The sequence below is a fragment of the Sturnira hondurensis genome, unplaced genomic scaffold, assembly GCF_014824575.4.
Source record: "Sturnira hondurensis isolate 20B ecotype Veracruz unplaced genomic scaffold, ASM1482457v3 Scaffold0004136, whole genome shotgun sequence".
In the NCBI taxonomy this organism is placed as follows: domain Eukaryota; kingdom Metazoa; phylum Chordata; class Mammalia; order Chiroptera; family Phyllostomidae; genus Sturnira; species Sturnira hondurensis.
This window is the reverse complement of record NW_028076767.1, coordinates 55,088,536-55,112,839: the sequence shown is the minus strand read 5'-3', so window position 1 is coordinate 55,112,839 and position 24,304 is coordinate 55,088,536. Positions and strand designations below refer to the sequence as shown.

At 36.4% G+C, this 24,304-nt stretch overlaps 1 protein-coding gene across 11 annotated transcripts in view; it reads left to right on the top strand.

The window, feature by feature from the left end:
• Positions 1–24,304, top strand: part of PKP4 (plakophilin 4) — a 245,663-nt gene that overhangs the window by 117,916 nt on the left and 103,443 nt on the right. For 10 of the 11 annotated variants that reach the window (XM_037044659.1, XM_037044660.1, XM_037044658.1 and 7 more), the window contains one exon: positions 18,437–18,549. In XM_037044659.1, coding sequence (XP_036900554.1) covers positions 18,437–18,549 — 113 coding nt within the window. Of the gene's footprint in view, positions 1–18,436; positions 18,550–24,304 lie in introns of those variants that run through there. The other variant, XM_037044664.1, reaches the window with a different exon arrangement.

The window sequence follows — 24,304 nt, the reverse complement described above, 5'->3', positions numbered from 1 at the left end:
CTCATAGGAAATAAATTTGTACCTGTTTTAATGTATCGTCTTTAACTTTATGATGAATGTCTAAATCAAAGCAGCTTGACAGTGTGCACAACATTTAGCATCTTGTTAATGTACTCACACCAGTCCCTGTGCTGCAGATATTATCCCTCTTTTACAGAATATGTTGGGGTTTATACATGTAAAGTGACTTGTCCTATATTGTACAGCTGCTAGTAAGTGACAAAGCCTAAATTCAGACCTAGGTTGGGACCCTAAATCCTGTAATGTGTCTGTCTTTGTTCTCTTGTTCCTTAAATCGTATGCCTTTAAAGAGGCTTACAAGTTTATAAACTCTAGAACCTGGGTCAGCAAGTTCTAGCCCACAGACCAAATCTGGCCCTCCACCTGTTTTTTATAGCCAGCAAGCTAAGAATATTTTTACATTCTTTAATAGATTAAAAAAATCAGAAGGTCACTTCTCAGCTTTTTGGCTAAGATCAAATGTACCTGTTCTTACAGTTTTAAATAATCAGAAGATAACTATTTCATGACACCTGAAAATCAGATGAAATGAAATTCAAGTCTTTGCTGTTCATAAATAAAATCTGGTCGGAACACAGCCACAAACTTTCATTTACAGGTATGTGACTGACTGGCTGCTTTCACACTACCAAGGCACATGTGAGTGGTTATGACAGAGACCTTTGTTATCCACAAAGCCCCACATTTTTACCAACAAGCCCTTTCTAGAAAAAGTATGCCAATACCCACTCTAGGATAGTAGAACAAAATGTCTGTGATTAGCAGTTTTTATGGAACTTGAAAGTTCACTAAAGCTCACACACCCTGGAGACCCAGCAGCTGGTGAGCCAGCCAGTGTTTGCCTTGTTTCAGGTAAACAGTGGGCACCAAGCCACGTGGTCTCATCAGCACCACTCAGCTCTTCATGTTACCAGACTTACTGGGCACCTAATCTTATTTGGCATCTTGAAATAGGCATTTGTTTTGATATTTCAGCTTGAGTGTTTTAATTCAATTCCCTACTGTCCTGAGAAAAAAGCTTCATGTAAGATTTAGACCTCTCTGCTCCTGTGGACCCCACACAGACCTCCTGAGTCTGACTGTGGAGCGCATTCTCTCCCTCCACCCCCACCCGGCCCCATCCCTTTTCTCCCCTCTTCTCTCTCTATTTCTGCCCTTTCTGCCTACCACAGTGCCTGGGGAAGAGTGAGCATTCAAAGTTTAAACAACGAATAAATGTATAATCAAGTCAGTCCTTTAAATTGCTGAAGGGAAAGCCATATTCCAGTTGCATTCTTATGGATAAGACCTTTCACTGCAGAATTTTGTGAAAGGTAGTAGTATTTTAACAGAAGAAGAATCTACTAGAGAAGAAAATAGAAATGTATATTTTAGGATATGTTTTGTTGGAGAATTTAGCTTAAATGTGTTACAGAATTTTGTGTTTTTTTAAATATATGTATATGAAGCAACCAAAGTATCCATCTATGGATGAATATATAAACAAATTGTGGTATATTTATATATACATGTAGTGGAATATTATTCAGCCTTAAAAAGGAAGGAAATTCTAACACATGCTACAATATAGATGGACCTTGAAGACATGTTATACTAAGTGAAGAAAAGCCAGTCACAAAAAGACAAATATCGTGTGGTTCCACTCATATAAGGTGCCTAGAGTAGTCAAATTCATGGAGACAGAAAATAAAATGGTGGTTGCTTGGGACTGGGTGGAGGAAGAAATTGGAAGTTATTATTTAATGTCTGTGACATTTTAATTTGAGAAGATAAAAAAGGTCAAAGTGGATGGTGGTGATGGTTACACAGCAGTGTGAATGTACTTACTGCCACTGAAATGTACACTTATAACTGTTAGAACAGTATATTTTATTAGGTATATTTTGCCACAAAAATGCATATGTAAATATATACACAATCAGCTATTACTTTAAAAATCATTTCTACTTTCAATACCTGATCATAATTATATAATACAATAAACGACTACCCTTTCAAACCATGAAAAATTTACTATTGATACATAGTACGTAAGTGATTCCCCTCTGATATGATTTAAAATTTAAAGTTAAGAGTAGGGTCCTCTTCAATGTTTTATTTCCCAAAGCTATTTGATATATAGAATTTCTAAGACAAAATTATATAGATTTGATTTGATGTTGCACTGTGCATAAGTTGCTCTTTCCTTCCTTATTAGTAGTTATATGGAAGAAAATGAATTAAAACTACAGAGCATCCTACGAAGCACATTTCTAAAAATGCTAATTCTTTATTAAAGAGTCCTGCAGAGTTTCAAAATATATATACAGTGCAATAGAAGCCATTAAATCAATCAGTTCATTGTACAGTATATATTTTCAAATAAGATATTTATTACTGTTATCAGGTATTTTGTGCTCTTCATGAAAACTAATTCTTAAAACTCATCTTCTTTAATAGGTTAGAATTGAAGCGTTTAACTATTAGTAAAAAATAGGGCCTTTTTACTAATAGTTAAATGTATAAGTATATAATATACTTATATACTTATATATATAAGTATATATATTTTATACTTATAATATATACTTATATATATAAGTATATAATATACTTATATATTGTACTTATATAAGTATTGTACTTATATGCAAAGTACAAAATATATATTCAAGATATATATATTAGGTATTCATGTTACAAGGTATTACATGTTTATTCATGGTGTATATATATATATACATAATACATATTATATATATACCATATACATATATCATATACAATATATAATACTTATATATTGTGCTTATATAAGTATTGTATAAGTATTGTACTTATACACAAAGTACAAAATATATATTCAAAATATATATTAAGTATTCGTATTACAAGGTATTACATGTTTATTCATGGTATACATGAATAAACAGCTGTTTTATTTACAAAAATTAATAACAAGTGAACTCTTACTCAAGGTAAAAGAAATTGAATATTCACCTAAAATGTGTAAACTGTAAAGTCAGCCACCCTACAAATGTCTAGTCCTTTTTCCCGACTATCTCTGACTTTCTGCATATGACTTTAAGCTTTCTGCTTAAGACTTTCTCTGAAACCAAGTTTCTGGAGTATACATCAAGGAAACAGTTTTCTGTATGCTCCAGCATATGTCTTTTTAAAAATAACACCTTGCTTTTTTTTTCTTGAATAATCTTGGAGATTATTCCACATCAGTGCATGTGGATTTACTTCATTTCTTTCTAGCAATTCTCTGGAGTCCTTTTATATAGGTGTATGTAATGTATTTATTTAACTAGTCCTCACTGGTGGATGTCAGGTTGTTTCCAATTGAATATGATCAGTTGCTTTTGCGTACTTTTCCAAGTATATCCAAAGTCTCAACATTAGAGCTGATGGGCTCATGGGGAGGTACATATTTAATTTTTTCAGCTATCATTAAATTGCTCTCTCAAAAGTTAACACCAGTTTATATCCAACAGCACCTTTTCTACAGACCCTTATGAATGCTACATACTTTAAAGTCTGCTAAGTGTTGTTCCTCATTGCTAGAGTGCGCCTTTATGGGACATTAGACTGTTGTTGAACTCGTTTAGAGTACTTTATTTATTCATTTACTTTTTAGACGATCTAATTGGCTCTATTAAGCAATTCATGAACCAGGCAGCACCACATCTAGTAACAGGAAGTATACATCAAGGAAACAGTTTTCTGTATGCTCCAGCATATGTCTTTTTAAAAATAACACCTTGCTTTTTTTTTTCTTGAATAATCTTGGAGATTATTCCACATCAGTGCATGTGGATTTACTTCATTTCTTTCTAGCAATTCTCTGGAGTCCTTTTATATAGCATACTTTATATATAGCTTACTAGCGTACTTTAATAATAGCTTCACGAGAGCAGAAATATCAGCTCGTCTCTCAATCAGAATATCATTTTTGGAATGGGACTGTTTCCTTAGCAGGGTCTGTCCTGGTAGTATTTAAACAATACTTTATTTCTTTAGCTCTTTTATTCTTTTATTTCTTCTTAATTTTATGAATTAGTTTTTAAGTTTAAAAGTCATATGCTTATAGTAAGTGGAAGTATAAAGAGATAACATGAAAATGCAAATGCCATCTCAGTCCCTTTCTTGGTCCCATCCTCCCACAGTCACCAGTCTTACTGCTCTGCTGTGTCCCTGTGCGTTTTCTCCCTGCGCAAACAATCCCATGTAAATGTTTTGGCTTTTTTTATTTTATTAGTTCATTGTGTTTTATTCAGCTCCTCAGCTGGCTTTTTCACTTAATTATATATAATGGTCCTCCTGAGGCACCAGATAAAGGTCCAGCTCATTCTTTTTAATAACTACACAGATATAATGTACAGGTGCATTAAACTGTACCTGTAGTATGGAGATTCCAAATTTTGTTGAAATACTGCCATGTTGGATAGATATTCAAACTGTTTATAATAACAGTGCTGTTAATATTTTACATATATGGTTGCTTTTATTTGTATAGATATCCAAAAGAACTCCAAGGTTATGGGGAATTTGTATTTTTAATTTCAGTAGATTTGCCAGATCATTACCCCAAAGGGTTACAGCAAATCACACTCATATGTACAGTATTTGCCCTTTTTTCTGCCTCCTTCCAACCTTGAATGTGACCACTTCTACAATGTTTGCCCATGTGATGAAAAATAATGTCTCATCATTATTTTTTTCTCCTTATGAGTGAAATTGACTGTTTTGTTCTGATGTTTTGATTAGTATTTACATTCCATCTTAGATGATTTTGCTTGTTCATCACCCTTTGTTCTACTATATTTTTGTAAAATTTGTTTACATGAGATTTTAAATGGCTGTTATGTGTTCTGTGTTACAAATATTTAACTTTTTTTTTCATTTAACTTTGCATGATCTTGGCATACAAAATTGGATGTGTCTCTCTTTTATGCCTTACAGTTTTCAGGTTTCTTGTATTCTTTAAGGTCTCTATCAAAGGTTATAAAACTAATCCCCTAGGTCATCTTATATATTTGAGAATTTTTGCTACATTTATTATAGAATGTGGGTGTGCATAGTTGGTGGTTGTAATCCAGCTTTGTTTTTTCTAATTATGCCAATAGTTTTTTTTACATTGAATGAAATTTTACCTTTGTCATAATTAGTAAGTTCCCATGTATACCAGCATCTGGCTCTTTAATTTTTATTTCATTTCAAGGCTTTGATTGATTTGAGAAGAAAGTTCTAAAGCAGTAATGTCTATTACTATTCTAAATTTAACCTTCAGGAGTAGAAAACGAGATGACCTGATTTTTTTTTTTTTTTTTTGCTTCCTGTAATGGAAAGAGCAACAATTTAACATTTTATTTCCTGCTCTTCACTTGCTAATTGTATGACCTTGAGCAAGTCATTTATTTTATCCTTCCACCCTGTGATAGCCCAACTCAAGAGTGGCCTGTACTTTTATAGAATTAGAGAAAAATACGTAGAGTGCATAGCGTTCATTCATTTGTGCCAAATATTATGATTTAGTGTTAACACAAAATAAAAACTTAAGACATTTTATATCAAATTACACCTTTTCCAAACATAAGCAGATATATTTCTTCATGAAATTTTATTATATGCAAGAAAAAGAATTCCAAATGTGGTGATTTAAAGATTCTTTCAAATAAGTAAATTAGTCTGAACAAAAGTAAATATAAACATCATATATTGAAATCTGGAACTTTTTTTTTTCTAAGAACTCTTTTTTTTTTTTTTTACCTTTTCTTTTCCTGAGTTAAATAGGCCTCACACAAGTAAAAAGGCAACATTATTTAACTGGTCTGATTTTTTTTTTTTAGATTAGGGAACAGACAGCTATTAAATAAGGGTAACAAAGAATAAATTAAAATTGCTTTTATATATAGCTAACCAGCTAAAACAGCTGGATGCTAGGGGAGAAAGCAGAGTCAAAGAAAAGCAGAGGGATGTAAAATACGGAAACACTAGTAGGCCTGAAGACTGGATGGGCATGCGTCTGGATGCAGACACGTAGAGACTCAGCCTATAGCTAGACATGCCCGAGTTCTGTCCTTGAGGCCTTAATTTCCCTGGTAAGTTAGATATGCCTTGTGTTTATCAATAACACATTGGTTTTTCTTTGTCTTATTTCTCAAGATTCCTAGGTTCATTTAGAGAGGAATGATGTTAGTGAAGCCATAGAGATAAAATGTAAAATTTAAAAATTAAGAAGACTGTATTGAAAACCTCTGAGCCAGGTGACAAGCTTTCACAAGGAATCATTTAAGTGGCTAAAGCACAACTTACAGATGTACATTCTAATTCCAGTAATACCACCATCTCGCCTCCATGCACTTTAGCCATAAAATATCTACAAAGCAGAAGCAACAACTGTTCTTTAAAAAGTATAATCATTTAAAAAGGTACTATTTCTTTAGATGGTATTTAGTTTCTTTCCCCATTATATTGATATTTCACTAAGTACTAACCAAACCTTAATCATTTTTAAACTTAGCCTGTTATTCCCTAGTGCTATTTATTAGACCTGCTGAAGAAAAAGATTAAATTCAGCATTGTTTTTGCTTCTCTTATTATTTTTATAATTTTTGCTGTGTTCACAAGAACTAGTCCACATAGAGTAAGGGTTAGAGTGGTCATTCATTCTTCTCAGTTTTCCATTTGGGAAATAATGACTTATTTGCATTATTATTATTATCTACTGTGCAGCCAGTTAACTCCCAGATAAGCATCTAACATTAGGTGATATGCATCATTGGTCTTACTAATTTTGAAATAGTTATGTACTAGAAAACCAGATAAATTGTAATATTAAGCCATCATTTTTTATAATTTCTTATTGAATTTTAAAATAATGGCTCATCAAATATTCAAGATACTGGATTTGAAAGAAAATCTCCTTGTGTTTTTGATGTTAGTTCTCCTTAATAACCACCTTGCTGGAGAATGACAGCGCTGACCCCTGCGGCCGACACTGTCTTCAGTCAGGCCCCTGTTTCTCACGATGGAGTTGACTTCTGGGACTTCTTTAAAGAAACAAATTAGTAAAGCCTCAATTAATAGAAGACTGAACTGGAATTGTTTATATTTATATACATGCATTCATACACATATACATACAGTACATGTGTATGAATACACACACACATATATTCTACTTTGTAAAAGAGAAGTTAAATGAAAGCAAGAGAAGGCATTTACATCAACAGTGTAAAATGTCATTGGACTGGTAGATAGGTTTTCAAAAATGGCATTCCAGGGCTGGGAAACTGCTGAGTTTCTGATAGGTGGGATATAATACTCGAGAGATAAGGGAATTCCGCAGTTGGGAACAGGTATAAGCAACTGGGGACATGGAGCAGTGTCATGGGGTAAGTCATATTAGCAGCCATAAGCCACATACCACTGAAATTATTCACACATTATTATGTTTTTAAAAACCCTTATTTGCCCATGTTGCCATGAGTAATATGAAATTCCCAATAGAGCAAACTTGTTAAAAGAGCAGTCAACAAAATTTCAGGCAACTCAGAGTATTGGCCTAGCCTTGCCTCCACATCTCTCTGTGACTTTAAACAAGGTAGTTTTTTTTTTTTTTTTACCATTGGTTTTTCTAATTTTTCTTACCTACATTGTAAGGATATGATTTTTTAAATGATTTTAAGAGCCTCATGAGGGACAGACCATAATATATACTTGTTTTTGTATAAAAATACTCAGGAATCTGTATATTTAAAAATCAATGCAATCAACTATAATCTGCAAAGTAAAATGTACTGTATAAATTTACCCTGAATGAATTAGCATTTTTTTCAAAAAACAAATTTAAAAAAATTGATTTTTAGAGAGAGAGAGAGATGGGGCAGGGAGAAAGAGAAACATGGGTTTGTTATTCCATTCACTTATGCATTCATTGGTTGATTTTTGTATATGCCATGGTTGGGGACCTAACCCACAACCTTGGGTGTCTCAGTTGGTTAATTTTCTAACCAACTGAGCTAGCCAACCAGGGCTGAATTAGCGTTTTCTTACTTTGGTTTTCGTTTTGCAGGGAGTTAAAAGGATAGTAAGATGAATGAAATCTAGATTTTATTCTTCTTTAAAAAGAATCCAACTTAGTAATAAATCTAGTACATGTAAGGGGCTGAGCACTCTTCCCAGGGGCTGAATAAAAGACTGTAGGCGCTCAGAAGGTGATAACTCAGGCCGATGAAACAGCATGAGAAAAAGCTTTGAGTGGTGTGTATGGGGAACCCTGGATAGTTTAGGTGCATTTAGAGGGGTTACAGGAGACCAAAGAAAAAATATTTGGGGGAGCCAGGCTGCCATGGGTCTTAAAGTACAGCTGAGTAAGTTCTGTTTTGGAGTGGGAAGAGCCTGGTTAGCACCATGGGGTTACTAGTCAGACTAAAGAGATTTCAAATCCCAGTTTTGAGTGACTAGGAAAGTCAGCCCTCTGGAAGGAGTATAACCCTTAACCATCTTGCAAAGCTGACTGCAGAGTTAGTGAAGTAACACATATGAAGTACTTCACAAAGACCCTGGAGCCCAGGAAACCTCAGCAAAAATACAGATTGTTGGTGACTAGTATTGTGCCTTCAACAGATTCATCTGGAAGAAATGTGAAAAGCAGAGGTGATGCCCGTCCCATCGTAGTGGGGAGAAGACTTAATGAGGAGGGGTTTTGCAATGGTCTGAAATAAGTCTGAATTAGGATAGCAATGCAAGGATGGGAATGAATTGATTAAACCAGTATTAGCAAGGCAGAGTAACAGAATTTGGGAAACCTTTAATTATGAGGAGTCGGGAATAAGAGAAAGGAAGGAAATGATGACAGGATGGAAACACTTGCAGTGAGCCTGAGTCAAAGAGGGGAGGTGGTTCCGTTAGGACTGGGATTCTGGGAGTGTTGTGTGAGTGAGAACCTCCTGGAGGACTTGTACAAATGCAGGTGGCTGATTCAAGGAAGTTCCCAAATGATGCCCACACTGTAGAACCACTGCAGAGGAGAAACAGAAAACGTAGGAGGGTGTGGGTGGCCCAGTATAGTTATTTAGCAGACAGCCATTGAAAACGCGGGGTTTGAGTCTGATTAGAAATAGTGAGTTTGGACATCACCAGCGTACATGAAAGGTGATGGTCAGAGGTTGACTGATGAGACACTGGAATGCTAATGGCACTGAGTTACTATTGAGTAGTCAGTATTTTCAAAAGCCATCCATAGTGCTGTAGGAAAAGCTCGGGCTTTTACCTGTTTACCCTGTGTTCTGCCCTTGGCTATAAGCAAAAAGCTTTCCTTTTATAGTTTAATGTAAACCTCTCTTCCTTTATTTTGATTTCTAATAAAAGAGTTTTGGTGACACAGTTGCAGGTAAGAGCCTGAGCTTTAGAATACAAATTTAAAGCATCTGGCAAGGTTTGCTCTGTTTTTCTGCTTCATTAAAACTGAAGGATAGATAAAGGTAGAACCCCAGGTATAATTCTGTGTAGTTTAGCTGTGGTATAAAAACAGTAAAGCTCTTAAAATTATTCACCTTCTATTAGAATGTTAGCTAGTGTAACAAAAAATTCAGACTGATAGTTGGATCTTGTAGTTTCTTTTATCTTAGACAAAGTCTAAATGTAAGAAGCAAAGGGCATAGTGTAGGGCAACTAATGCAGCAGAATCGTCCTAATAATGTGCACCCTGGGTGTCCTGGGGGTGCTGTGAGGTCAGCAGTTAAACTTCCACTTGAAGTTTAACCCTTTGTGGTCCTCTGCCCTTTGTAAATATTCAGTCTGGACAAAGTGATTAAAATTTTGTTTTTCAATGAATTAAAAATACATTAAATGTAAAGTATGTTATAGTATTCCTTAGCTTAGCCATCCATAAATATATTAAATGAGCTTTATTTTGCCTAATGAGCTCAGTATTGCCTAAGTTGTATCCTGTAAGACAGTATTGTTTCTTGAAAAAGAAAAGGCATGCTTAGTTTAAATAAGTAAAAGAATTGCTAGATTAAAGGATTGTAAGTCAATGTCCTACTGGTAGACATTAGAACTTTTAAGTATCCTAGTGGAGGTTCATAATTTGGAATTGTCTGGGCAGCATTTCCCAAACCTGCTTTACCTGAAACTTCTTCCGTTAAGGGAATACCTGTGGGACAGAGGGATACCGGTGTTGTGAAAAAACACTTTGAGAAAGGCAGTGTTGGTTTTTCAAGTTTTTAGCAAAGGGAACTAGCCAGTGAAAAGGATATACATCATATGTCTAGCATTTTAAAAATTAATTATGAATGATTTAGAGACTACCGAGTAGACTAATAACAATTTGTCAGTTATTAAGTAAACTTGGATAGAAAGCCAGGACATTTGATTTCCTACCTTTACATTAGTGACTGGTTATCTTAAGGCTGAGAAGTTCAAGTGAGCTTTGAAAATGTGGCTACTTCAATTTTAGTGCTAGCCTAGATTAGAGAATGGTATTTAGGGGTGTTTGGGGGAAGTTCTTATTAGCTCTTGAATATTCATTTTTTTTCAATTGTTTCCTAGACCTGGTTTAAGAGCCTCAAAGCTACGATCACGACCATAATTTACTCACCTTTTGATGTAGGAAGCAGGGCGGGGGGCAGTGCTATAGTATATCCTGCAACTAGGACATATACTGCACAATGCTGTGTACCTTAAAAATCTAACGTCATTATAGGTGATCTTTTAGTGATGTAAAACTCTTTCTGTCTGTGTACTAAGACAGAAAAGTGAAAATGGGGCAGGGGGGATTTTTAAGCAACAATGATTCAAATAAAAATACTTTCTTATTTAACTACCGAAAACTTCCATCACATAGTGACAACGTCAGTTTCCTTCTTTCAGTATAACTTGTACTCAGTACGTTCCTGCTGAGATACATAGGCATGGAAAGGCATGTTTATGTGAAATGATTTTTTTGCATAGATGAACAATTTTTAAATATTACTGTGTATTTTAATTTGTATTGGGAAGATTATATAAAGTGTTAGAAATCATGATTTTAATGATTTTCATGCCTGAAATCATGCTATGTCTAAAAAGGAGTCAAAGACAAATATTTAGTAAAAGATAGCGTAGGTCAAAGGGGAAGGAAACAGAGATGGAAGAGTCCTGATATACAGATGTTTTTTTTTGAGGAGAAGAATTTGAGACTCATGAAACTGAGAGGAAATATTGGAGATTCAAGAAGAAGAAGCTAGACCCTGGGGGCGCGGACAGGCTAGCCTTAGGCAAGGGGACCACACTTCCCTGAACTAGCCCGAAAGAGAAGGAAGGGTTAGTGTCAATGTGGAGACCGGAAGTTGAAGGTGTCACCCGCCCCCCCCCAAGGGCCTGATAGGAGCGCCTACTGCTGTTTCTTAATTGTTGTCATCAGAGTGGTAGTAACTATTGTAGCTACTCCCAAATTAGTGAATTGGAATAATGTGAAGTAATTAAACAGGCGTGCTGGACAGTTGTAGTTGGATGGCATCTGCCAGAAATGGGAGTCTATGCATTATCCTAATCAATCTTTCCCCTGAAAAAAAATGAAATATGCTGAGTAAAATATTTAAATTGTATTTTTAAAAGCAAGGCTAAGGTGGAAATAAAGAAAGGAATTTAAAGAAACCAAAACTGAAATGAAAGAATCCTAAGCTAAGTAAGCAGTACACCTGGCTTTCACCCTGAAGGTGTCTGCCACACCTAGATGATCCTGAGCCTGCCGTTTGCCCATTGAGGATGGCTGCCCCAGGTGGGGAGTCTCCTGGGGCAGCCAGGAGACTGCCTCTCCTTTGCTCAAAGCTAAAACCTTGGAAAGCTGCAATGGTAGCACAAGAGTGATGAGAAACCAGTTTTACAGGAGAGGGCTAGCTTGGGGGCTGGCAGTATGGAAAGTCTTTTCCTGAGAGTTCACATCTATGAGATTCAAAAACCTAAATGGACAATAAACATATGAAAAGATGTTAGTTATCAGGGAAATACAAAATAAAATGAATGCAAGATAGCATCCCATGCCTATCAGATTTAACCCCCACCCCCCCAAAAAAGAAATTTTAGCCCCAGAATGCAAATCAATGTCAGTGAGAATCTGGAGAAATGAGAAACATCAGACACTGCTGACTGGCATATAAATTGGTACAACTACTTTGGAAAGTAGTCATTATCAAGTAAAGTGGCAGGTGTGCATAGTCTTCAACCTAGCGTTTTGACTTTTCGATCTGTACTCTGGAGTAGTCTGGCACATGTGCACAAGATGGTTTACACAAGGGTGCTTATTATTTGCACAAAATTGGAAATAACCAAAGGGTCCATCATGGTGAAAACATGTAAATACAGTGTGCTATAGTACAACAGAATACTGTTGAGTAATGAAAATAAGTGAACTAGATCTATGTGCACTAATTTTGATAAATCTCAAAAGCACATTAGAATGAAAGCAGCCTACAAAGACTAACTATAAACTATATGAACATGCAAAGCAATCCTGTGTATCATTTGTGGATCTGTTAATGTAGAGTAGCAATAATATGGTTTCTTCTGGGAAGGAAGGACGAGAAAGGAATAGGATTAGAGAGAGAAACCAAAGGATTTCATTGTATCTAAACTATTTTATTTCTTAAAACACAGGAAGCTAATGTAACAAAATATTAAGATTTGCTATAGCTGGGTCAGGTTCTCCAAAGTTTATTGTGTTACTGTCTATATTTTCCTGTACATTGAAGTATCTCACAATATTTTTTAAAAACTAGGAGTGAGAGAAAATTTCTATCATTATATAAAAGGAAGTAAAAAAAAAACAATACTATCTCAGGTTGGGTTCTCATCCAGATGGAAAGGGGAACAAAAAGCAGGGTTGGGCAGGGAAGAAGTCCTGGGGCTACACAGGCAGCCAAGCCCAAGGGAAGCTCTCCAGCAAGTCTGTGCCCAGCCTTTATATTCCCACTTCAGTCAGTGGCTGGCTGCAACCTACCTGAAAAGGTATACCCTTGGTCAAGGGTGTACCTCTGCAGCTGAGGCATTTCTAGGGTAACTGAGAGCTGGGGCAACACATCCTTCCTTGGGCTTTCTTGGGCAGTGCAGCTCTCTGTTCACCATTCAAGGCCATATAAGGGTCATGAACGTGAAGCTTTGTTTTCTTCTATTATTGTGACTCTCAGAAAATACTTAATAATATATTTACATATTTTATTTATTTACTTTTAAAGAGAGGAGAAGGGAGAGAGAGAGGGAGAGAAACATCTATGGGAGAGACAAACATCCATCAGTTGCCTGTCATACATGCCCAACTTGGGACTGAATCTGCAACCCAGGAATCAAATCAGCAACCTTCCGCTTTGTGGCATGACGCCCAACCAACTGAACCCTACCAGTCAGGGATAACAATATATTTACATGAAAGAAATGAAGTAAAAAGAAAGAAAAGCTTTCAAACAAATGTAGGCTGATTTCATTTTTATAGCATATTAGTAGCCTTGACTTTTTCAAAGTTTGTTTATGGTCGTGTGTGCCAGAATTTAAGAGGAAATTGTCATATTCTAAATTGTTGATGGTCCATGCTTTTTACATTATTTTCTTTGCTACAAGATTGCTTTATAATTCAGATGCCCAGTTTGGGGTACTAATTTAGGGATCAGCCTTCATAATCTAAGTTTAGAAGATAACATATAAAAGCATTTTAAGTTTATAGATGGTATCTGCATAAACATCTTACTTACTGTTAGCTTGGAAATTAATAATCTCTTCCTCATTAGTCTATGAACCCAGTAGAGACAGAATTATCAAATACTTACCCATCTTGGTCCCAGTCACATAGGGGTCCCAGTTTATATTCTGTAAGGGTAATATTAATAATTTTGCAATAAAACATTTGTGTATTTTAGTTATATATAAGTATTCACAGGTATTACGTGCCCTTAACAAATTCCATGCTTCATAGGTTCGTGATATTCTGCTTTTGGGACTTTAATGACATCTTACTTGTGAAAAGTGGGAAGAAATAAAGGGTAAAATGGTTCTGATAAAAGTGGCCACTCTGGTATTCAATATTATGGGCCATTCAATATTATGGCCCATAGGAATATACTATGGACTTTACTCAATCCATATGAGTATTTAAAGAAATTACCCAGCTTTTAAATTAAAAATTTTAGCTACGTTATAGATACATAGGCTCTCGTAACAATTCAGTAACTATAAGTGGTATCAGCCAAGGATTCTCATTGCAAGAGAAACTGCAGATTCTCATTGCAAGAGAAACAGAGACTGGCATGCCTAATTGTATGGAAAAAGGTATTTATTAAGTGGGCATTAGTGAATTCCTGAATTTGTTGCAAGAACCAGAAAACAACCTTGATACTAAGCTTCCAGGAACTGTGTCCAAATCAGTGCCACAGAATTGGTCAGGTAAAGAAACCACTAACACTGCCACCAAGCATAAACAGAGTTTGAGTAGAGGTGACTTACTTTTTAGGGCTGTGACTTTGAGACCTGTTTCAGGGAGTGCAGGAAGGAAATGGAAAAGAAAGAAAATGAGCTTTGCGTGTTTTCTGATGTCACAGTCTTGGTTTCAGCACCTGAGTCACAGTCTGGCATCTTGGCAAAGCCAAAGTCACTGTCTTTACTTCTGAAGGAAGGAATTATGTGGAGAGTATGTCTCAACTTCTTCCTTTTTAAAGCAGGAAAATTTCCAACTATTTTCTTGAAAGGATGCTCAAAGACCTTAGGCAGCCACAAATATGGTAAAAAAAATCTACCATAGTGGTTTTGTTTATGTCCTGAGTTGACAAAACATACCTTAACCCTACCCTAATAACTTTTGACCAGCCCCCAAATAGAAAACTCTCCACCCCTTAATCTCTAGAACAAAAAGGCAGTGAACTCAGAAGAGAAAGGCAATGGGATATCTCAAGGAATGTTTCAGGATTCACAGATCATCCTTTCCTAAACTAGCTTGACACAGGCACACAGTCTGATGAGAAAAGTGTGTAATAAACAATGGAGTATAATAATTGAAAGATTACCAGCTTAACACACACACAATGATACTGTTTGAGGGCAAAAAAGAGTAAGTGTGTCCTTATAATCTATTATCTTAGCCAGATACTGATATTATACAATTATTATCTGTCTTGTCTTTTATAGATTTTATTACATTTATTAAGAACCACTGGTCTAGGAATTGCTAGGCAGAGATAGGCAATGTCCTGCTTACCTGGTATGATCATGTTGTACAGCATTATGGAGCCAACTATTATTCATTCAGGTCCTACCCTATGCGCCCACACCAATGGGCTCTTTATAAACAGATTCTCATCAGAAAGCAATTAAGGAGTTCAGGAACTTTTTCTTAATAATAATTCTGAGAACAGTTTGTGGAATTTGCAAAGCCAGGGCTGTCAAGTAATTGCATGTTTGCCTAATTCCAGAAGGAGTTAATATGCTTCTCAATAAACCTTTATTTTTGCATGGCAAATACTATATATTGTCATAAATAATATTTCTGGTAGAAATAACCACAGTTCCGGCCAAGATGGAGGCATAGGTAGATACACTGTGCTTCCTCACACAACCAAAAGAAGGGCAATAACAAATTTAAAAACAAAAAAATAACCAGAAATGCCAGAAAAATCAGAGTATATGGAAATCCTACAACCGAGAAGTTAAAGAAGAAACATTTGTCCTGACCTGTAGGAGGAGAGGAGATGGGTAGGTGGGTGCAGAGGACTTGTAGCAAAATGGTGGCTGGAGGCAGCAGCTGGTGGACCAGGTGGTCCCACATTTGCATGCAGCTAAACCAGGAGGAACAACTGAGGAGCAAGAGAGACAGAGCAACCCAGGGTTCCAGCATGGGGAAATAAAGCCTCAAAACCTCTGACTGAAAAATCCTGTGGGGGTTGAGGCTGTGGGACAAACTCCCAGCCTCACAGGAGAGTTCATTGGAGAGACCCAAAGGGTCCACGAATGTACACAAATCCACCCATGTGGGAATCAGTGCCAGAAGGGCCCAAGTTGCTTATGGGTAGCAGGAGAAGTGAGTGAAAGCCAGCAGAAAGCTGAGCAAGCAGCATCATTCTCTCTCAGACTCTTCCCTCACATACAGTACCACAGCACAGCGATGTGGTTGCTCTGCCCCCTACCATGCAACAGGTATGCCAAGACCCCCAAAATGGCCCAAATGAAAAGGTCCAGAAAAAATACAACTAAGTGATGAAGAGATAGGCAACCTCTCAGATGCAGAGTTGAAAACCACTGGTAATCAGGATGTTCATAGAAATGGTTGAGTGTGGTCGCAAAGTAGAGGAAAGTGTGAAGGCTATGAAAAGTGAAATAAAGGAAAATGTACAGGGAATCAACAGTGACAGGAAGGGAACATTCAAATCAACAATTTGGAGTAGAAAGAGGAAATAAATTTTCAACCAGAACAGAATGAAGAAACAAGAATTCAAAAAAGTCAGGAGACACTTGAGAACCTTCAGGACAACTCTAAACATTGCAACATCTGAATCATAGGGGGTGCTTTAAGGAGAGGAAGAAGAGCAAGAAATTGACAACTTAAACATAATGAAGGAGAACTTCCCTAATCTGGCAAAGGAAATACACATCCAGGGATTTAAGAGAGTCCCAAAGAAGTTGGGCGCCAGGAAGCACACACCAAAGGACATCATAATTACATTACCCAAGATTAAAGATAAGGAGAGAATCTTAAAAGCAACCAAAAAAAGGAAACATTACCCACAAAGGAGTGCCCATAAGACTGTCAGCTGATTTCTCAAAAGAGACAATTACAGGCAATACTGGAAAGAAGTATTCCAAGTCATGAAAGGCAAAGAGCTACATCCAAGAATACTCTACAGCAAAGCTGTCATTCAGAATGGAAGGGCAGATAAAGTACTTCTCAGATAAGGTCAAGTTAAAGGAGTTCATCATCACCAAGCCCTTATTATATGAAATGTTAAAGGGACTTATCTAAGAAAAAGAAGATCAAAACTATGGACAGTAAAATGACAACAAACTCACAATTATCAACAACTGAACCTAAAAGAACAAAAGCAAACCAAGTAAACCACTAGAACAGGAACAGAATCATAGAAATGGAGATCACATGGAGCGTTTTAAGCGAGGTTGGGGAAAATGGAGGAAAAGGTACAGGGAATAAGAAGCATAAATGTTAGGTACAAAGTAGACAGGGGGAGGTTAAGAATAATATAGGAAATGGAGAAGCCATAGGACTTACATGTATGACTCATGAATATGAACTAAAGGAGTGGGAATGTGGGTGGGATGGGGTGCAGGGTGGAGGAGAATAAAGGAGGGTGGAAATGGGACAACTGTAATAGCATAATCAATCAAATATATTTTAAAAATAGAAAAAATTTAAAGGGAAAATATTTCAGGTAATTTTATTTCTGATTAGTTTCTAGGTTTATGCTTTATGTGCCTGGTATTTTGAACTCGAAGTCATTGTCCAATTAAACACCTTGTAAGTTCAGCATTTGCTTTGACTTGTAAGGAGATAATGTGGCACAGGGGAGCTTGAGTTGTTACTGGAGATGTTGTTTGTGGCTTTAAAGCCTTTGCTGTATACTTGACTTGATCTATATGTTTTATGGCATGGCATACTTTCTATTGATTAAAATACTGTCAAGGTAACAGTGAGCTAAGTACCCCCAAAAGTTATAATATTTTCTCCTATAATAGAACTTTCTTGTCCTCATGATGCAGCATAGAATGAAGAATATAACTTTTTCAGACAATGTTTTCAGCTTTTGAATACAATTTTAAATTTGCTCCTATTGCTCAGACAGTTTTTTCCTCCCCTTCATACAGTGACACATGAATATATTTGTGGCAATAGAAAAAGTTTGTTGCTTATATTGCAAGATTTTTTCTGTGGGACTAGAGTAATTTTCCCTTAGCGATTAAAAAGGCTTTTATCAAACATGCCAAAGTGATTCTCATCATGGGAATTGATGTTTTTAAATTCTGTGCTAACATACACAGTAGCACAGAAGGATATAAAAATTACCTATTGAGCATGCATAGCTTGTGCTGGTTGCTGTGCCTGTGCTGTAGACACATCAAGGAATGACTGCAACCCCAGCCTGTCATACAGCACTGTAGCAGAAGTGCTGTTGGAAGACCTCAGTTAGCACCTGAAAAAGTAAAAGAAAAACAATTATCTCCATGTTTTCAGTTCCAAACAAAGGCTCATGTTCTAGTGCCTTTATGTTTGGAAAACCTATAAATTAGTAGGTTATTAGGCTCATGATTCCATCAAAAATGCTAATTTTACTAAGCCATACAATAGTGTTGTTATGGTATGTTCCTATGTTTCCTGTGACATACTTTAATTCATATGTCTGCCTGAGCAGTACAACTTGACACCTTATATGCCTTTTATTTCCTTGAATCACAGGAGCTTCAGTTTCAACGACTCACCCGAGAACTGGAAGTGGAAAGGCAGATTGTTGCCAGTCAGCTAGAAAGATGTAGGCTTGGAGCAGAATCACCAAGCATCGCCAGCACCAGGTACAGGGCCAGTGGCTCTTGCTTTTTACACACCTTCAAGTTGCATGCCTTATTAAGTTGTTCTGGATGCAACAAATGATTCTGTCAGTGTTGTCACTATTAACTTGCCTTCCTGAATTTGACACCAAAGGTGTCAATTTATTCTAATTTTGAGAAGCCTCTTGCAGTATTGATTATACTTCAGTCCTGTGCTTGATATGTTTTAAATGGCATTAGTAAGCTTCTCTAGCAGAAGCTGTGTGCTACACTTAGAAATTTGATTTCTCATGTGTGATACAGTTAATGGATGTTTCCCACAATTTCTAATTATTTGATAGAGCTAACGAGCTTGAAAACTTGGTATTGATTTTTTTAACTAGGAAATATTTCTAAATGATAACATTTAGTTTTTGAAAATGCCTTCAATTTACCTTTAATTTTTTAAAGCCACCCTATGAAATAATTACTGTATGAAATAATTTATTATATTCAAATATCGTAAATTCAAAACCACTATATTTCTTTAACAAACACATTTAATCATATTTAAATAGACTTTTATGCCATTGTAAAACATCATTGCTTTATAAATTACTGCCACGAGCTCCAAACAGTGATATCCCTGCTTATCCTATCTTTGTATGTCTTTCTTAGTAATTATATATTCCACTAAAGCCTACCATAAAACACTCCTGTCACTTGCATTTTAAAGCTTGGTTTGTTGACTCCGAGGGGGGCGTGTCCCCACAGTCACTTGCCTCAGTTATTTCTAAGAGCATAATTACTCTGCTTCTCAGTGTCTTCTGTTACTCATGGCCAGAACAATTCTTAGTGGAGAGAATGCTATCTGTAGTTTATCTTTTCTACTTAATTATTGCTGTGAACTTAAAAATAACAGGCTTATAAGTTGTGTTCTCATGAAATTTTTTATCTGTGAACTTCATCAATTGTGCATTTGTTATTTTTGGTAAGGCTTAAAGTATACAAATAAGATCAATTAAAGTTTAAGAACACAAATTTTAAATTATGTGATCATTTTTAAATATACAACCTGTTATTTACAGAAAGAGTTATAAAACAATTATAAATTGTAAATAAAAAATTTCTAGTGCTGTAATAGTGAAATAATTTGCCAAAGAGGTTAAAATTGTCAGAAATTAATTTGAATTCAGTATTTTTGAAAGTTACCTATATGTGTAGCATCAAAAAGAGCAATTCATAAATTCAATAATATTGTTACATATTTCTAAAAAGAGTGGATCAACATTTTAAAAATAAATAATTTTACACTAATAGAAAAATTAGTTTAACATTTACAAAATTCAGTTAGGACTTTTATTCTGGCAATTTAGCTAACTAAACTACAATAGAAGTTCTACTGATAACATCCTAGGAATACAAGTCGGTACCTAGAAATGGCAAAAGAGAAAGGAATATCGCCAGGCATAAGAACTAGAAAAGGAACTGAGAGCCTGAGCCAGAAGCATTTGAGCTGTTTCTCTGCAGGAGGCCTGGGACAGTTAGACCCCCCAAAACTTTAGTCTTGTTCTTATCCCTGTGCAGGGACCGAGAATGAGGCTTTGTGTGTTCACAGGTGGTATGTTTGAACTTAACATTGCTGCATGACCCTCAAAGGGCAGTTCCCAGCAACCCCAGGCTTTGCACCACATGTCAGTTTGGAACCCGAATGTAACTCCACGTTAGTCAGGAATCCCCAGATGAGAAACCAACATAACTAAAAATGAGTTCACAATCAGATGTTATAAAACTCAAGTTAAAAAATCTTGACAGTTGAGTGAGAATCAGACAAAAGAGTAAGATTTAAAACCTAAAGAATTTGGTATCACTGGAAAAGTCTTACAGCTATGTCCAAGTGTGGGGTCAGTGAACATGGCCCTTCCCCCTCCCATGACTGAGGGCTGGTTAGAGGGCCACTGGCCAAGAGGAATCTTTATTATTTTGGGAATGGATTGTAACTCCCTCCTTATCTCCTTTTGGGAGCAGCTTTGTGTCTTGTGACTTCTTATTGCCCATACACACTGAGGTAATGTAGCTCCAGGCCACATGTAGGTTTGTGCAACCTGCGCCCATGCTGCCTTGTCTGGGTCCCCTTATAACAAGCCTCAGACAGGAGGGGGTGCGGTCTCTCTCACACAGACCGGTCGCCATTGATGCTCTCCCCTGTAGTGTGTGTAGTACACAACGTGTCCACATCAGCTAGTCCACTGGGTGGTTTTTTCAGACTATTGTGAACACTTAAGCAGCTTCCCATTTTGGGTTTGGAGCTCCTATGCTACACACAGGAAGAGAATGCTCATTATAGCATTATTTGCAAAGGTAAAACCTTAGAACATAATTGTCCATCAGAGTGGAAATGGGAATTAAACTGGATAAATCAGCTCTAGAGCAGTTAAAATGAGATAACTAGGTCTGTATGTATCAATCTGGACATCTTGCAAAACACAATTCTGGGGAAAACCACAAGTTGCAAAATAGGAATAGAAAGTTATCATTATGAACATTCTTTAAATACATATAACAATACTGTATAATATTTAAACAATGTTTGCTATTGTATATGAATGTATGCATGTGTAGTAAAAGAAAAAAATGTTTTGGAATGACACCAATTTCAGATAGTGGTACTTATAGGGAGTAAGGGAGGGGGAAGCTATCAGGAATTAGGATTTATTAAAATTGCTATTTGGAGCAAACATGACAAAATAGTAACATCTGTTAAGTGAGGGGGTGATTGATATGTGCATGGCTATTAGATTATTTACTGCACTTTCCTTTAAGTTTTAAAATATGAAGTCATTTTAAGGTTATGTAGTTGAATTACTAAGCCCATAGGTTTGCTAAAATTTTGTCAGTAACATGGGTAATACTTAACTCTCAGTGAGTTTGGTGCTTTGTGTCTGAATGGTGCCTGGCATGTCACTGAGGCTCAGTCAGTGAAAGTTGGCTGAATGAACAGGTCCTCCAAAAATGAGAGCTGAGCTGCCCAGAGAAACGCAAAAAGCATGTATAAAGGTGTGTATGACCTTGCATTAATGTTGTACTAAAGCGTGAAGTGGCTCACTGGTGTCTATGTTGTGTCCTTAAAGGACCTAGTGATTTGCAAAGTTGGAAAGGAAAAGCTGGCATTTGGTTGTGGGGAACTGGGAACCAGCAATGGTAAGCTTCACCTTACTTCAGCTTACAAAGGAGACTTATTGGAAGTTGCTGTTGCTGTGGTGGTCATGGTTGGTGGCAGTCACCCCAAGGTGTAGTAAATAGGTCAGAATGAAAAGAGGCCAAGCAACAGGAGGGGAACCTGTTATGGAATCTTTTAGGGTAATGAGTAAGGTGAGTTTCTTCTTTCAATGAATGATAATTGATCTTCTTTGATTGCCCTCCTCCCATCACAAGTGCATTCCTATGTATTCTCAGTGTTCCCAATTAAGTGCTAAATCTTCCCTACAGCCTTTCCCAAGTTTCTTCAGGAAAGTCATCTCTCTTCATCTAAACTCTTTAACTACTCCTCTGTGCTACTCCCATAGCTCTCCTATGAGGTGGTAAGGCCAGCCCCACAGCCCTGGCACAGTACATGGTGCTCAGCAGCCAGCCACCCTGCAAAATGTTCATTGACTGGACAGTGACACTTAAGCCCAAGGTGTTCTGAGTTCAAGTAAGGGTGCCTTGTCATTAGATTATCTACCTGGCATCTTTGGGTTTCTGTCTACTCATTCTTACTTCTGCCTTCTTCATACCTGTCTGTGTGCTTTTCAGTGGACCTCAGGGTGACAGTTGACACAATTACTCTGCTGTGTGAACACCAGGTTTCACACTGGCAAGGAATCCACTAGAAAGCAGTGTTAGTGAAAGGAGTACAGGTTTTTACTGTGACTCGAGAGATTTCCCTGTGTCTACCAGTTCCCCCCAGTTGTCATTCTCAGAACCAGAATCCAAAGATACAGGAAAACAGAAATTAGCTCTCAGGTCGAAGCCCCCTTGCCTTTAGCCATTTCTGATATACTCAAAGGAAATTCAGAATGGTCTTGATGCTTATGGTCATGTAGCTTCCTACTTCATTCTTACATGAGTTTAGTTAGCAAAATGGGACATTTGAAATTTCATCTTGATTTATATCCTGTGTCAGAGTTTGTAAGATGATCAGTAAGACTTCCTAACTTTTTCTAAACCAAAGATGGCATTAATAACTCAAAGGGAAATGAAGTTATGTTATCATTTACTTTTGTAGCTATCCAGAGTTGTCCAGAACTTGCCATGACTGGCTTCACCCTGTGAATAAGCGGGCAGTGGCATGAGGTCCTGCTTAACAAATGCCTCTTACGTTGCACTAAGTAACACACTGTGGAGCCCTGTGCCACATGAGGAGCTCCAAACCTGGACAATCCTGTTTTCACATTTGTATTACCAAAGATGAATTTTTAACCGAAACCATGATGTTCCCATTGTCTACATAGAAAAACTGGGCCTCTGAATGTTGTTATTTAGGAAGTGGCCTAAAAAATGAACTGTGCAATTATCATTTGCAGGTCATTTGCAACATGCCTTGTTGAGAACTTGAAAAAATCTTAATTAAGATGATTGCTTGGTTTTCTAGTAATGACTCTTTGGAAGTACTAATTTCTAAATAAAGTAATAAAAACCCCATTTCTGATATGATTTTGTATTTGTTTTATTTCTTACAAGATATTAATACCACAAACCATATCAGTATGTAATGATGCCTAATCTGCAATTGATAGAGCCTGTATCCAAAGGTGATATATCACACCAAAAATTATCACTGCAACTGTGAAAACTGCTGCAGGTGAGCTATGGGATTAGTTAATAGAAAAGTTACAGACTCTTTCTGCTTTTATACCAAGTACACTATACTTATCTATGCATTCAATAGTTTCCTATGTATTTAGTATTTCACCTCATTGCAGGTAGGCTATGAAAACAGTTAATAAAAAATTTATAGCTTTTCTGTAAAAGCTATATTGCACTGAGTGCAATATAGTTCTTTATATATTTAATATTTCATCTCATTTAAAGTTGGCTGTTGGATCAATTAATAGGTAAGATACTAATCTGTATTTGTTTTGAGGATCCTATAGTTAGTTATGTATTTGATATTTTACCTAGTTGAAAATAGGCTATAGAATCAGTTCATCAAAAAGTTACAAACTTTCTGGATTTATACGGAGTACATTATAGTTATTTACATATTTAACATTTCATCTCATTCCAAAAGTATTTGAAACATCTTTTAAAAACAAGATAACTGAAAATGGAGTGAGGAAATTTAAAGATACAGATTATAAAAATAAGGTGAAGCCAAGGTTAAAATTGTATACCAAATGTACCATATGTTGTTAACACTCCATGTATTTGCTAAAAGTAAATACAAAGGGAGCCAGCCACTCTGGTTCTAAGTATCCTACTTGCCATGCTAAAGAGAGAAACATTAATGAATTACATGATTCAAAGTGTCTAGAGGGTGAAAAGCAGGTTGCTCAGGAGAATCTGTCATTTCTGGGTCTGAGACTGGAGTGCTTTCTCCTGTGAGTCACCTTTGAGAGACCACTGTATGGTAAAGCAAACAGCATCCCTAGTAGTTTGTCTCTCTAAGTTACAAAATCAGGCTCATCTGGCTTTTTCTTCTATTACTGAATAGAATGTAAATGGCTGGAATAGCACCTTAGCTGAAAGTAATTCTTGAGGAAGCTATTTCTGACACTCCAGTTTGGCTCAAGGATGATATTTAGTGTATATAAATGGA